We start from the raw sequence: 15,818 nt of genomic DNA, 5'->3' as shown, positions 1-15,818 counted from the left end.
GGCAGCTTGCAGACTTGCTCTGGCTTGACTCAGGCTGTGTGCTGTGAGCAAGTCACTTCGGTTCCCCCATGGGTTCCCACTTCGGTTCCCACTTGGGATTCCCCATCTTGATAAAGAGCGGGTGGGCCTGCTGCCTTTCCAGTCTGACATTTGAGCACTCTGCTGCACGGGATGGAGCACAGCAGAGGCGGGTTGATACCCCGGGCTCACTTGGGAACTCACCTTTTCCCCCCTAGGGGGTCCGGTGATGGAGCAAAGTTTCAGTTGTGCACCCTACTTAGCGTGGGGGACGGCAAAAGGGCAAGTGCCCTTATCATCTGAGAAAGGCTTCAGGATACAACGGAAAGGGCCTTGGGGCCCGGCCAGTTTCTGCCTCTGCCATTCACTCACCATGTGTCTTTAATTTAGAGGAGCCTCACCTCCATATGTGCCAAATGGGGTGGTTATAGCCACCAACTAGATTTTGTGAGTCTTCAATGACAGGTGTAAAGGACGCAGGTGCCTAACCCATAGCTGGGTTTGATCTATGGGAGCCACGAGTTATTATGGTTCTCCTGTCACTCACCATGGCACTCAGCACTCGGCCGACATATTTGGGGTCGCTTCTGCGGGCCACATCGGTAGCAGGGTCCCGACGGAAATTCAGGCTGTGATCCAGGATTGAGAGGCAAATGTCCAGGATGCCTTCTTCAAACTGTTCCAAATGGGACCATCCGTTACGATGAGACAAATGACAAGCAGCGTTCACTATTGAAGGGTACAGGAGCTACATACCGGTGGGAACCACAGGAATGACTCGGGCCCTTTCGCTCCGTGGCCTCTGGGACACGGAGCTCTCTAGGAGCAGCCACCTCGCCCAGCCTCTAACCTGCAAACTCGTCCGGAGCCCTCGCCATGCACGAGGTCCCGTGCCGAGGTCCCGAGAGGGGACGAGACCCCCTCACTGTCATGGCCCGGGGAACAAATCACTTAGCCTGCCTGGGCCTCGATTTCCCCATCTGTACGACAGGGGATCGGGCCAAGCTCATCCCAAAGTTTCCATCTGGCCCTGACTATGATTTTGAGCATAGTCTTTAGACTCCGGGGAACTAGTTATAAAGATAAAATATCTCACTAAAAGATTTTGAAGCCGTGTTCCCCAAATAAGACTTATTTGTTGTCACTGCTTCTCAAACAGAGAAGGCCACGCTCTCTCCTGCCTTAGGCGCTTTGTGTGTGCTGTTCTTTTGCCTCTGATGTGTTTCTCCAAGATATCTATCTGGCTCCCTTCCCTTTCTCAGGTTTCTGATTAAAAGTTCCTTCCTCAGAGAGGTTTTTCCAGACCATGCCGTCAAAATCAGCCTGCCTTCCACCCCTGGGTGCACTGTATGCCCTTATACATTTTTTCCCCCTTTTGTCTTCCTTCCAATGCACTTCAACCCAAAGGGCCAACATCTAACTAGGCTGAGCACAGCTGAGAACTCTGTGGACTCAGATTGGGGGGGGGGGGGTGGGGGTGGGGGTGGTCATAGTAACGAAGGACCAAGAGGCTACGGCTTTGAGAGGCCAAATGCTCACGCTAGGGAAGTTTCGTCATATTCTTACGCAGAATTACGATTAACAGAAAGTGTGTGGTTAACCCGAGCGTCTCTCCTAGGTCTTATCCTCATTCGTCTGTCATGACACCAATAATTCCTCAATGTATTGATTTAGCTGTATATTCGTTTTGCCCCCCTAGACTGTGTCCCCCTCAGAGAGACAGATAATGTGCTTTTCTCCACCTTCCGTGTCTCGAGTGTGCGGCTGGGGCCTGGCACACAGCGGCTGGTCAATAAATGTCTTCTGAACGAGTACATGTATGACTAGAAGGGCAGGCAGGTAGGCAGGTTTGGGAACTTCTGCCTTTCCGCTGGGACTGCCACAGAGCTTCTTAAGACCCTTTTACCTGCCCGAAGTTCCAGCCGACCATGCCCATTCGATTTGTGCTCCCCACATAGATGATGCCGGCATCTTCCTGAACGTACTCCTCTCTCTCCGCGTGGTTGCTCATAAAGACACCATCCTCTGTTTGATACAAAAGTCAGATCCCAGGCACTAGACTCCTACAGAGGACTATGGAGACCCGTTCTCCCATTCCTGAGGGCCGGCCTGGTGGCTGGAGCAGGCCACACCTGCAGCCCGTCCCCCAACCTCCACCGAGGAACGAAGCCTGTGAGCTCTAATGTTTCCAACTCATATTGTGGGAACTATAAACTTGTAAGAGAACCTGAAATGACCTGGAGGGCAGAAAATGAGACCCTAGGAGGGAGATACTTGCTCCTTCGGGCAAGAAGCGGCCTCCATGCTGTAGAATTATACTGTGGTCATTGTTTTTTTATAGTTACACCACGTGACGTGCTTTGTAAAAGCTCATGGGGTCCCCACAGTAGCCCCGGAGGCGACAGCAGGATTTCCACGTAATGGTAAGGAATTTGAGGCTCAGAAGGATAGAGCCACTGCCCAGACTTACAGAGCTGATTAGGTGGCGGAGCTGGGATGAAAATCTGTGACTTCTGACTTCTGGCTTCTATGCTATTTCCTTATCCCACGCACTCCTGCTACTCAAACTTGAGCCTATAAAAATCATCCCCCCATCTCCTTTCCATCGGTGTTGCTTAGCTGATGGCTAGGCGTGTGGCTGGTTGGATGCCTACCTTGCACCCATGGGTTAAAGAGCAGTATGAACGTCCCAAGTTTCTGAACGAAGTCATTGCCCTGGGAGGAGATCTGGGTGCTCAGCGTGTACCATCCGATGGGCGCATTGGCAGGACTAGAGATGGAGATGGTCAGAACATTGTCCTTGTTGGACACGAGCTGTGCGCTCCAGCCACCACGACTTATCCCACTGGAGAGCGGAAACACAGCCTTTGTCCTGGCCGACTCTGAGGGGTAAGGCCCTGTAGAAGAAGACAGAGGGCAATGAAAACAGCTGGCCAGACAGTGGGGAGCGATCAGATTCCAACCTAACCACAGGGGTGCTTTGGAGGGGGACGTCATCCCCCGAAGCACCACAGAAGAGCGCTGAAAGCGACGACAGAGAGCAGGTAGGCCAAATCTCTCCTGATTTGAAGAATAGGACTCTTGGGCTCAAAGACCAGCAGAGGCTTGCCCAAGGTCACACCAAGTATCAATGGCAGAGCGGGGTTAGGACCCAGAGCCTAGTGGCCCAGTGTGACGCCACCGAACCCTTGGAAGCACAGCCCCAAGGGCTGTTCTAGGCCTGTGTGTGGGAGCGGGGAGCAGGTACCTGTGGAGGCTATGAAGCCCAGACTGTCTCCACTGTCAAGACTTCGGTTCAAGTTCATAGAGAAGCTGAAGGGTTGGCCTCTGCGCACGGTGAGCTGCTGGCCAGAGAACCTGTCTGTGCGATGTGCCTGCCGGTTGGAGGTCACCTGCCAGTTGATACTCTGGGGTTCTAAAGCTGGAAGACAGAAGAGGGGACCTAAGGTCCTGGAAGGCGAGGGAAGGTGGGGTGGGGAAAGGCGTACGTTACCACAAGGACAAGCTTTTGGGTGGGGCCGGTTGGGGAAGAGTCCAACTTCTAGGAAGCACCCCATTAAAATTCAAAGACCTTGATGGAGAGAGGTGAGCCCTTCACACCCTTCTCCCCGTTCTGTCCCTTCAGGCAGCTGAGCCTCTCTGCACACACTACCCACACGGCTTGAGAATATCCTCTCTTCCACTCGATCAACCTTCACTGGACCCTGAAAGAACAGGCCATGCGTTCAGCATAGCTTCACCCAACCAGCCAGGAGAACCAGGTAACCAGCCCTGGGTAATCACACTCTGTGTCGCGGGAGCGTCATTGCTTTGGGGGTGGGGGGGCTCACGCAGGACCGGGAGGGGGCGCTGTCTCTCAAATCCGCCACGCTGGTTTGCCTCGCTTTGCTTTTTTCCCCTTCGCGCCTTCCCAGATACCAAGTGCCACATCCAGCAAATACTGACCCGTGTATTTCTTGCTTTCCCTAGATGTGCAGCACCCGGATGTCGGCCTGGGTCTCTGCTGCTGGCTGAGGAGGACAGCAGGACTCCTTAGTGCTCTAAGGAGCACTTCTAGGCCTAGAGATGGGGCGATCACTGGTCCGGAGGGGACTTTCAAATGCTCACCGAAAACAGTGGTAGATAGCAACAAGTCAAAGCTCCAGGAGTTCTCTGGATAAGATGCTGAGGGCAAACATCTCGGACGCCTTCTTTTTTTAAAAAAAATTGTTTTTAATGTTTATTTATCTTTGAGAGAGAGAACGAGACAGAGTGGATGAGCAGGGGAGGGGCAGAGATAGAGGGGGGACACAGAATCTGAAGCAGCCTCCAGGCTCTGAGCTGTCAGCACAGAGCCCGATGCGGGGCTTGAACCCACAGACCGCGAGATCATGACCTGAACCGAGGTCGGATGCCCGACCGACTGAGCCACCCAGGCGCCCCCAAACCCCTTCTTATGTGATTGTGGAACTAAACTGAGGAGGGTTTATGACCCACACCATGATGTACAAGGAGTGTCACCTGCATAAACCTTCTGAGAAAGTTTATTCCTTCAAGCAAGAATTTGAGATGTTTTGTGATCCATTCCTCTGCAAACCAAACCGTTTTTCTGGCTTTATGATGGGAGTGTGGTGACGCATTCCCATAGACGTGCCGGGCACAACTATTTTTTTTTTATATGTGTCTGTCTCTCTCCATCAGAATATGTCTTCTTTTTTTTTTTTTTTTTAAATGTTTATTTATTGTTGAGAGAGAGAGAGCTCGTGAGCAGGGGAGAGGCAGAGAGAGAGGGAGACCCAGGATCCGAAGCAGGCTCCCGGCTCCGAGCTGTCGGCACAGAGCCTGACTCGGGGCTCGAACCCAAGAACCCGTGAGATCGTGACCTGTGCTGAAGTCAGATGCTTGACCAGCTGAGCCACCTAGAATGTGCCTTCTTGATCTTCCCGTTCTGATGCCTGGCGCCTTACTTGGTGGTGTTAGGACAAGTAGATAAACCAATGGATGAAGGAATAACTGAACAAATAAAAAAACTAGTCACGCAACGGCCATGATGACGACAGTTCAAAATTTTGTCCATAAGGAAAGGTGTGCAGGGGGCATCCAATCACCAAACACATCTAGAGTACCTAGTATTTGCAGGACATTACATTAAGCACGACGCCGGGGGTGTAAACATGTATGAAAAGCAGTTTTAACCCTCCAAGAGCTTCAGCCGTGGGTAAGACAAGCCCAAGTGGGACTGGATGATGGGAAGGGGGTGAGTCCACTCTCCCCCGATAAAAGGTGGCTAGGAGAGGCAGGCAGAAAAGAACCACTTCCGGTCGTAGAGATCAGAAAAGCCTTCATTGGAAGTGCCAGGTCTTGGAGAGAGTTTTGTTCGATGTGAAGGGATTCCAGAAGGTGGGGAAGGGAATCCGAAGGCAGGGCAAGCAGGGGTGTCATTTGGCTAGCGCAGAGGCGCTGCGCACAAGAGGAAGGGGGGGCGGGAGAGGGTGGGCCTCCGAGGCAGGCCTGGGGCCAGGGGCTCCGGCCCAAGCAGCTGGAGAGATGGGTACAGGCTCATCAAAGACACTCCCAAGTGAAATGCAGGCTGTCCGGGCTGGTGTGAGCCAAAGACAGCGGGTCCAGGGAGGGATCTTGCCACAAGCTCAGGGTTTAAACCCCCGTGTCCTTCTCTGCATCTCCCAACACCAAGCGTGAGCCCCGGCACGAAGGAGCCAAACTCCGCAGCAGGGTGCCTGCGGGATGCACCGGGGCCTCTCTGAGCGGGGAGGTGAGGAGAGCGGGGCTCACATGTGGCCTCGGTCTCCTGCATACGCCAACTGCTGTTAACAATACACTGAGCACATGGCCGACATCGTGGGTGGAATCCTCATACGTGTTGGAAACTGACGCTCAGGGGGATAAACTTCTGAGTTGGGGTCCGTAGGCCTAGCAACTGGCAGAGCCAGGTTCTGAACTCAGATCTTACTGGCACCGTCCTGTTGCCGGCGGCCCCTGGGTCCCTGCTTGGAAGGGGGACCCGTGCAGGACCTTCAGTTCCCAAGTTACCCAGGGGGTGAGTGGACCTCACCATGCATTTTCCTCCCCATGGGCATGTTCATTCCGACAAAGAAGAGAGAGTGAGCAGGGCAGGGAAGGGAAATGTGTTCCCAAATAGCATTCGCTCTGCACGGGGTGGGGGCATAAAACGGGAGCAGCCTGTCCCTGCCGCCCGGAGTGGACAGGGCAGCTCGAGTGCCTGCTCGTGAAGCCTCCGGTGTGGTTTCTGGAAACTTTCTCCTTCCACTGGCCGCCACCTTCAGTCACTGTCCTGCCTCTGAACCCTAGGACTGGCTCTGCCAGCCCCCAAATCGAGGATCTGGTCACCCTGTCTGTGGATTTCCTCATTTCCCTCCCCCCTCCACCCCTTCATGTCCCCCTAATCACAGCCCCCTCTGCCAGAGTGGAAGGGAGGGGAAGGGCAGGGAGCGGGGGAGGGACACAACCATGTAAGGTTCTTCTCAGGTTTACGAGCCTCAGGGCAGTTTTCTGCACCAGTCTGGACAGAACAAAGGGAGGAAGGGAGAGTTGTGTGATGTGACTCCGACAGTGGACTCATTAACACACACTCTTAAAAAAACATCAGAGGGAAAGGAACCTTGGAGACGGATCATGTGCTCACGTCCTTATTCCGGATGCGAGCACAGGGAGGCCCGGAAGGTGGCTTGCCCACAATGGGACACTCTGGATTCTCATTCCCGTGTTCTCCTGGTCCCATGCCACCTCCCTGAGTTCTGCTCGCCTCTCGTGTCAGGCCTGGGGCCACGACTCCAGTTCCTTCTCCTGAGAATAGCATTGACACCAGCAGTCCCAATGGGGCAGAGACTGCTAAGTGTCCCTCCCGATATTTCCTCACCCCTTCTTTCTTGGTAATTAAATCCCCCATATAACTGGGCACTACATTTCCTGGGCCCCCCTGCAGCCGGGGACGGGGGCGGGGATGGGGAAGAGTAGTCACGTGAATGAATTCTGGCCAATGACCCATAGGCAGAAGTTCTATATGTTAACTGCCAGGACACCTCTTTTTTTTTTTTTTTTTCATTGAGCTAAAATTCACAGAACATGAAATTGGCCACTTTAGCCGTTTTAAAGTGGACGCTTCGGAGGCGCTTAGTACGTTCACCATGTTGTGAAACCATCACCACTATCCGGTTTCAGAACCACTCATCAATCCCCATTCCCCCTTGGCGACCACTAACCTGTTTTCTGTTCCCCATGGACTGGCCTCTTCTGGACATTTCGTATAAAAGGAACCACACAGATAGGTGGTCTTTAGGGTTGGTTTCTTTCGCTTAGCATTACGTTTTCAAGGTTCAGCCATGTGATGGCATTTTGGGGGAGTTCATTCCTGCCTCTGGCTGCATGATATGGCTATACCATATTTCGTTCAGCCGCTCATCAGTTGAGGGACATTTGGGTTCTTTCTGCCTTTTGGCTCTTCTGGATAGTGCTGCTATGAACGTTCATATGCAAGCATTTGTTTGAATACCTGTTTTCAGTTCCTTTGAGGAAACCTCTTTTTAAAAGCAGTTGGCAGGGGCAACCCCGGGTGGCTCAGTCGGTGAAACGTCTGATTCTGGCTCAGGTCAGGATCTCGCAGTTCGTGAGTTGGAGCCCAGCGTCGGGCTCTGCACTGGTGGTGTGGAGCCTGCTTGGGATCCTCTCTCTCTCTCCCTCCTTCTCTCTCTCTCTCTGCCCCTTCCTCACTTGCATGCTCGCTCGCTCTCTCTCTCTCAAAATAAAGAAATCAACTAAAAAAATGAAAACAAATAAAAATAGTTGACAAATGCCCTTAATCTGCTTACCTCCAGAGCCCGGGCCCCCGGGGATCCGTGCACCTGCCTTCTGCACCCAGAACTGCCTACATCAAGATCAATTGTTGAAGGAAGAAGTAAACTCCTGTCTTGTGTCTCTAAGCCATTGCTCCTTGGGAACTCGGTGTTATTCATTACCAAACCTAATCGCATACACCCGAAATGTAACTCCCACCCACTTATTCTGTGGTCTACCTTTGGCAGGGATAACATGAGAAGCACAGAACAGATTCCAGACTGTGCTACTAGTCAGCTGTCTCCATCTTTATCAGCCTGGCTCTGTAATTGAATCACCCACCGCAGACAGGACAGCAGTAGACAGAGGTTGCCAGCTGTGTGGCTGGGGTTCTTGCTTCCTATTCCTGGGGGGGGCCACACCATGCAATTGCTGGTAGGTGATCCAACATGACATAATTGATACTCAAGTGGTTAGGTCTTCCCCACCTGCCCAGGTCCTGTCTCTAGACAAGACAGATTTTTATCTTACAGATTTCTAGACCTAATTAGGTTGATAGATAAACTAAAAACCGTCTAGCTGAGTGTCTTCAAGCATTTTGTTAGAGACCACATTAAGAAATACATTTTCCAGAGTATGGGGTGCCTGGGTGGCTCGGTTGGTTAAGTGTTCACCTCTTGATTTTGGCGCAGGTCATGATCTCACAGTTCATGAGTTTGAGCCCTGAGTCGGGCTCTGAGCTGAGTGGAGCCTGGTTGGGATTCTCTCTCTCTCTGCTCCTACCCCACTCACTCATGCTCGCTCTCTCTCTCTCTCTCAAAGGAAGGAAGGAAGGTAGGAAGGAAGGAATGAAGGAAAAGGAAGGAAGAAAGAAAGAAAGAAAGAAAGAAAGAAAGAAAGAAAGAAAAGAAAGAAGGAAGAAAGAAAGAAAGAAAGAAAGAAAGAAAAGAAAGGAAGGAAGAAAAGAAAGAAAGAAAAGAAAGGAAGGAATAAAGAAAGAAAGGAAGGAAGGAAGAAAGAAAAGAAAAGAAAGGAAAGAATGAAGGAAGGAAGAAAGAAAAGAAAGAAAGAAAAGGAAAGAAGGAAGGGAGAAAAGAAAGAAAAGAAAGGAAGGAAGAAAGAAAGAAAAGAAAAGAAAGGAAGGAAGGAAGGAAGGAAGAAAAGAAAGAAAGAAAAGAAAGGAAGGAAGAAAGAAAGAAAAGAAAGAAAGGAAGGAAGGAAGGAAGAAAAGAAAGAAAAGGAAGGAAGGGAGGAAGAAAAGAAAGGAAGGAAGAAAAGAAAAGAAGAAAGGAAGGAAGGAAGGAAGGAAGAAAGAAAGAAAGAAAGAAAAGAAAAGAAGGAAGGAAATAAGAAAGAAAAGAAAGAAAAGAAAGGAAGAAAGAAAAGAAGAAAGAAAAGAAAGAAAGGAAGGAAGAAAGAAACAAAGAAAGAAAGAAAAGAAAGGAGGGAAGGAAGGAAGAAAGAAACAAAGAAAGAAAGAGAGAGAGAAAGAAAGGAAATTTTAGAGTGTTTAGATACATGGGTCTACAACTAAGTTTCATAAAACAATACTAACCTTTACTATGTACAATGTACCGATATTTTCTCTTCTACTTCTTCCTTTTTTTTTTGGATGGCTGGTCATAATCCACTAAACTGATTTTACAGTCTTCTAATGAGTGACAACAGGCAGCTTGAAAAACAGTGATGTAATCCCATATTCCCGTCTTACAGGAAGAACACTGAGGCCCCCAGAGGGTTATAGGGTAGTTTAGAAGCAGAGCTTGGCTCAGAAACCAGGTCTGAAATCCTGGTCACTGAGGGGCTGTGAACCACTCCCAGTTCTCCCTCTTCTCCCTGTCACTCCCCTCTAGGCACCTGGAACACCCCCTAGTTCCTGGCCAGTCTCCCACTGGCCCTGGGCACACAGGGCTTTCCTCTCAGATCTCAGGTCTCTTGAGCCTGGCCCATTTCCCTTCGTCCCCCCCCAACCCCCACCATGTTCGGACAAGTTCAATCCCTGTGCAGCATGGGGGGGGGGGGGGAGGGTACTGTCCCTTGGCACCCAGCTGGTGGGGAAGACGGGGTTCTGCGGGCAGCTGAACAAGGGGCTGGTGAAGCTCCCTGGGGTGCTGGGGCATGAGCCCTGCACTGGCAGTCTGGAGGGCCTTGGGCAAGCTCCCCACATCTCCATCTGTAGAAGGGACAGTGACACCTGAACATCCTCCCTTGTAGGGTTATTACTGGGATCCAAAGTGTGCCCTTCACTAATGCCTGGGCCCCAGCGGGGGCAGGGCAGAGGGACAAATCCCTTGGGCTCCTTCCCACACATAATGGCAATAGCAACACAGGATAGAAGAGGGCTTGAGCTTTCTCATGGGCTGCCATCGAGGGCCTCGGATGCACCAGGCACCGTGCATTTTTTACCTGCGTTACGTCCTTCGATAGTTACAAAACCCCTACGATGTCGTTATGCCCATCTCACGGATGAGAGATTTGAAAATCCAGTTGGCTGACGTCATCTGCCAAGTAGCACATGCTCAGGCAGCTCCTGGACCCAAGCCCAGACTGGAAGCCAAGTTCTGCCTGACCACACGTGACTCCTAGCTGCCACCAACTTTGACACGGTGCCAGGAAGCTGCCAGAGAGAAGGGGCCCCCATGGCCTACTCCCTGCCTTGACATTACATGGTCAGGGGCACGGGGAGGAAGAAGGATTCCTTGGCCCCTTCACTTCCAAAGACAGGTGAGAACCTCTTGGCCCCGTGGGTCTCCAGCCTGGCTGCACATAAGAATAGCCTAGAGAGTCTTACTGGCCTGAGCCCCTTCCTAGACCAACTAAATTAGGATCTCACGGTTAGGGTCAGCATTGGTGGGTTTTGTTGGTTGTTTTTTGCTGTTTTAAACCCTGCTGGTGATTCTAACACGCCAGCAGGACTGAGAATCACTCCCGTAGGCCTGTGCATCATTGGACATCCATCAGAGGACTCTCACGACCAAGTGCCTCACCGGAGCCACACGGCAGCTCTGGGAAGCAGGAGGGGGAAATCGCTGCCTCCTTTTTACAGGGGGAGGAAGCTAAGGCTAAGAGCAGGGAAGGCCAGGCACCTTCTGAACCCATCCCCCAGCCCCTACCAAAAACCCTGGGGCCTTGTTCCCTCCGCTCCGAGGTGATAGGGAAAAGAATTTCCTGCCTTCAGCTCACACCCCAGGCCGGCATGTGGGCCCTGGGGAGAGGGATTGCCCCATCCGTGGAGCACAGCCCAGCAGGGTGGAGACAGACTGAGAAGTTATATGAGGTGAATAAAAACGACACAAAGACGAGAACTGGGGACTTGAGAAGGGGCTGGTGAGGGGGTCGGGGATGGGGGTCTTAGTGGGAGAGGTTCCTTGGAAAAACTCCTCCATTAAAAAAAGGGACTTCATCTCATAGCGTTTGTCTTCAGACCCCAAGGCAAGGAGGAACTAGGCTCAGGAAAAGAAGTTCCCAAGTAATAATGAGCCATGCGGCCTGAGCATCTAGAAAGGGGATATTAAAAGAGCCCCATTAAAAAAAAATTTTTTAATGTTTATTTTTGAGAGAGAGAGAGAGAGAGAGATTGAGCACGAGTGGGAGAGGGGCAGAGAGAGAGGGAGACACAGAATCTGAAGCGGGCTCCAGGCTCTGAGCTGTCAGCACAGAGCCCAACGCGGGCTCAAACCCACGAACCACGAGATCATGACCTGAGCTGGAGTTAGACGTTTAACCAACTGAGCCACCCAGGCGCCCCTAAAAGAGCCCCATTTCAGAGAGGAGAGAGCTGAGACACATGGTTAAGTCAGCTGCCTAAGGTCACTCAGCTAGCAGAGACAGAGCTGAGACGCAACCCAGGGCCCCTCTCTGGATGTGAGCCTGTCACCCTTTGGCGATTCGACCTCCCCATACAATCTTGGGTAGCAAAAGTGGAAACGGGCAGCCTGCGTTGCAAGGGGATACAGCCGCTGGCAGGTCTGGGTCCGATGAGGGCAGGGGGACAGCAGTGGCGACCCCAGGTGAGAGGAAGCCGCTGGGCCTGAGGCAGGCAGGGGGCAGCTGTCCTCCTCCACAAGCTGAGCCTGAGGGCTGCAACCCTGAGCCCCGGAGCCTTACAGGGCGGCTCGGCCTGCAGAGAGAGCCTAGATGTTGCTCTGGTCCCGGGGGCTGAAACGCAAAGCGAGGGCCCCTGCGAGGAGAGTCCTGGACGCTTCCGGGTCTACAGACGGAGGCAGGACCCCAGCAGGAATGCCCGACTGCTTCTACAGCAGAAAGAGCCGCCGGTGTCCCAGCTCCGGGGAAAAATGCTTTGTGGCAGACCCACAGCCCAGAATGGCACGGGTCCTTTGCACATCGGGAACGAGGCCCGGAAGGTAGTGGTCTGCCCAGTAAAGCAATTGGCAAGAAAGCTGACGGCCCCAGGGGGACGGAGGGTTTCATCCCCAGAAGGTCGGTCCTGGTCTCCCACAGGTTTGTACCCTGAGGACTCTGCCTATGACCCCAGGCCCCCAAGAGGCTCTGGGGGAGAGGGAACAAGGCTTCCCCTGCAGGTGAGCCCAATGTCCCCAGTGGGCAGCAGGCCCAGGACACCCCCTCCACCGCTGCCAGCCACACCTTCCTCTGCCACCGTGGTCCCCACCGCAGCCCAGACTGCTCTCTCTGAGCCCCTGCAGATTCCAACTAGAACCTTAAGTTAGGAACGGGACACAGAGTCCTCTCAAACCTGCACACGTGGGACCCTGCTGGTCCCCTGGGTCACGCCTGCTGGCCCACCCACATTTCTTTTCCTGTTCCCTGTGCCCAGAACACTCCTCACCCCGCAAAACTCCTCGCCGTGCCCGACTCCTTGTGACCAAATGCCGTCTGCTTCGCTCCCCCGGCGCCATCCCTGGTTGAGTGAATCTCCTCCCCCCCTCGGCCCCCACAGCACGGGGGTCCGATTCGCAATGCAGCCTCGTGACAGTCCACCTTGCGGGTCACTTGCCTACCAACTGGTGTTTCCAAGCGCTGTCAGGCTGAGAGCTCACGGAAGGCAGAGACCACAGTTCATTTGTCTTTGTCCCCATCTGCACCTCCCCTTGGCTCCTTTCCCGAGGTGTCCAACAGGTAAAATTCATTCATTCGGAAAACATTTTCTGAGCACCGCCTGGCTGGGGGGCTAAACGCTGAGCTAGGAACTGCCTGTGTGACAATGTGACACGTCGAAGGGAGTGAAGATAATTCACCTGTCTCTCCCCTGCCTTTTTAAAAAATTGATTTTTTTTTTCCCCCAACCGGCTATTGTCTACCTTCTGTTGTGACCTTAGGACATCTCTGGTCGATTTAGATGCTGAGCTCTTAGAGCTCAGCGTCTCCACGAGTCACAGGCACTGACACGCTGGGCCCACACGTGTGGAGCAGCCTCACGGCGGGCAGGTTTAGGGGGACGGGGCTTGCAGGGCCTGCAGAGCTATTGGGGGGGTACACTAGGCCCTGGGGCCCATGCTCCCCGCCCCTGGTTTTCCTCTCATGGCACAGCATTTCCTACTAGAAGGAGCCTGGAGTCTATTTACTCCAGGCCTTTCCTCTTGCAAACGGAAACCTGAGGCTCGGTGACATTAAGGAACACAAAAGCAGCTGGGGAGGAGAGTTCAAGTTCGGTACCGCTTTTCCACGTCACAGAGGTCACACACGGCTCATCTAGGAGCTCAGCTCTGGTAATAGGACAGAATGGAAAGGGCAGTCTGGCTTCTGCTACCAACTTTCTGTGCGGCCCCGACAGTCTGCCTAGAGGGAGGGAGTCGGCCCAGGGGACCCTGACATCCCCTCGTGCTAACGTCTGCGGGATCCAGAGCTCTTCTCGGCAACCCAGCAATGCTGCAGGTGCACAGGAGGAAACGGGGGACCGTGGGGGCCGGGGGGGGGGTTCGTGTTTGCAGCCCCCCCCCGCCCCCGTCCTGCTCTTTGGGATTCCGAAGTAACCGGCCTTCGCCGTTTGCATCGTGCTGAGCGATTTCTTTGGCAAAGCTTCCCCAGGTCCTAACCCCCACTCGCGATATTTTACAGGTTTGACTCATGCCTTGTTTGGGTTTGGCGTCTCTGGCAACCCACTAGGCTGAGCACCCATGACAGGCAATAATTAGCACGCTGCCTGGCAGGGGTGCTCACAAGAGCCCAGAGCCTCCACCGGCAACCGGCGACCGCAGAACTAAAAAACCTGTACTTCCTGTAGCTCCTTTTCACCTCCTTCCCGGGTGCTGCTTGCAGGGATGGCCTGTGGTACACCTGCTCCTTCCGCCCGGGGGAAGTTTCAGCTCATCAAGTCCCTTTCAAAAAAGAGCCTGCGGTGCTTCCGGATGTGTGGTTTACTTAGGAACATTCCAGCCGCGCTAATGATTTTTTTTTTTTTTTTTTTTTGAATCAACGTACACGCCATCACTCTCTCTCTCTCCCTTGGAGCTCTGAGATGTGCTTTTCTTTGCCGACATGACTGACAGCTGGGAAAACCGCACTGAGAAATACGGGAAGCAGGTCTCAGCCAGCTTGAAAGGGGCGAGACTCGTCCATCTGTCCGAGGGATGTGAGGTCCAGCTGGGTTGAATACACGGCCCATTACTCTGGACTACATTCCAAGCATGTTCTACCCCTGGAACCAAGCTGGAGGGACTAGGCAGCCACTGAGAAAGAGGCGCCTTTGAATGCCCTCCTTAAATACTAAGATCTAGCCTTCAGAGCCCCTGGGGCAGCTGTCCCGAGCTGAACACTGGCCTCTCAGGCTGGTCCAGGAGAAGCTTCCAGCAAGGACCTGTAGAGTAGACGCCATGCACTCACCCGTCATGTTCGCCTTCCTCTGCCTCTTCTCTGGGAATGGCGCGGACAGACGGACAGAAGGTGTGGGGAGACAGCTGGGGATCTCCTTACCATTTATAGCAGCCTCTCCTACACATCCAATTAGAATTCTAATGAGGTGGGCGAGGCACCAGGTCATTCCTGTCGTGCATGTAAACGTTTCACTTACGACATACTTGTCACCCAATGGAAGGTCATCCTGCTTGTGCAAGACCAGCTTAGGGAGAAGAAGGGAGATAAGAAACACCAGGCGTTCACTTTTATGATTTTTTTTTTTTCCCGAAGACAAACTTCCTGGATTGTAGGGTTTAGGAAATGATGTCATGCTTTTCTCCAGGTACCTTGTCCAGAGTTGGTGCTAAGAAGTCCTCCGGGAGGTCAACTCTTTCTAAAGAAGCAGCAGGGACAGCCACAGAACGCGTAGTCGTGACACGGTGTCATGCCACTTCTGCCTCGTGCTCTCTGTAAGAGGGAGGGTAGGTCCTGCATGGTCTGTCTCGGGGCCCAGGCTCCATACCGGTTTAAAAAAGGTGGAGGGGGGCATGGGGGTGGGGGGGACTCAGACAGTCTACCTCTTGTGTGTGCTTGTTTGTCATTTATGTATTTTCCCCCAAACCCCTCTTGTGGGTATTTACAAGCACCAAGGTTTCCTGTGATCGACAAAGGAGTTTAAAAACATCATAATGCCGGAGCGCTGGGGTGGCTCAGTCCGTGAAGCATCCGACTCGTGATGTTGGGCTCAGGTCACGACCTCACAGTTCGTGGGTTCGAGCTCGGCTTCGGGCCCTGCGCCGAGAGCGAGGAGCCTGCTTGCGATTCTCTCTCTCCCTCCCTCTGTCTGCCCTCCTCCGGCTTGCTCTCTCTCTCTCAAAAACAACGAACTGAATAAATAAACAACCAAATAAACGCTAAAAAAAAAAAAAAAAGTAGCATAATGCTTCAAAGATTCATGACAGAGCAGAGACGACTCAAGGCCTCCCCCAGAGGTGGAGGGGGAATGGAGACCTAGCACCACAAAGACAGGATTCAGTCTCTAGGGACAAGGTGGGCAGGCTGGGCCTTGAGAAAGCTGAGACGGAATAGACAGGTGGGTTGGAAAGGAGAAATCAGCATCCTCTGTCCAGCCTCTCAGCTCCCACGGGCATTTTGCGCCGTGCGTACTTTGGGACCTCGTTTACCGATGCATGTCA

At 52.9% G+C, this 15,818-nt stretch overlaps 1 protein-coding gene across 1 annotated transcript in view; it reads right to left on the bottom strand.

The window, feature by feature from the left end:
* Positions 1-14,743, bottom strand: part of TGM3 (transglutaminase 3) — a 38,847-nt gene extending 24,104 nt beyond the window's left edge. Inside the window, exons 1-5 of the mRNA XM_019462739.2 lie at positions 14,611-14,743; positions 3,266-3,439; positions 2,673-2,915; positions 1,925-2,043; positions 566-694 (exon numbers count right to left, since the gene is read on the bottom strand). Coding sequence (XP_019318284.1) covers positions 566-694; positions 1,925-2,043; positions 2,673-2,915; positions 3,266-3,439; positions 14,611-14,617 — 672 coding nt within the window. The 5' untranslated portion in view covers positions 14,618-14,743. The remainder of the gene's footprint in view (positions 1-565; positions 695-1,924; positions 2,044-2,672; positions 2,916-3,265; positions 3,440-14,610) is intronic.
* Between the last annotated feature and the right edge of the window lie 1,075 nt (positions 14,744-15,818).

Source organism: Panthera pardus, unplaced genomic scaffold (genome assembly GCF_024362965.1).
Source record: "Panthera pardus isolate Hobbes unplaced genomic scaffold, ASM2436296v1 HiC_scaffold_25, whole genome shotgun sequence".
Classification (NCBI taxonomy): domain Eukaryota; kingdom Metazoa; phylum Chordata; class Mammalia; order Carnivora; family Felidae; genus Panthera; species Panthera pardus.
Note: the sequence above shows the minus strand (reverse complement) of the source record. Positions and strands in the feature narration are given on the sequence as shown.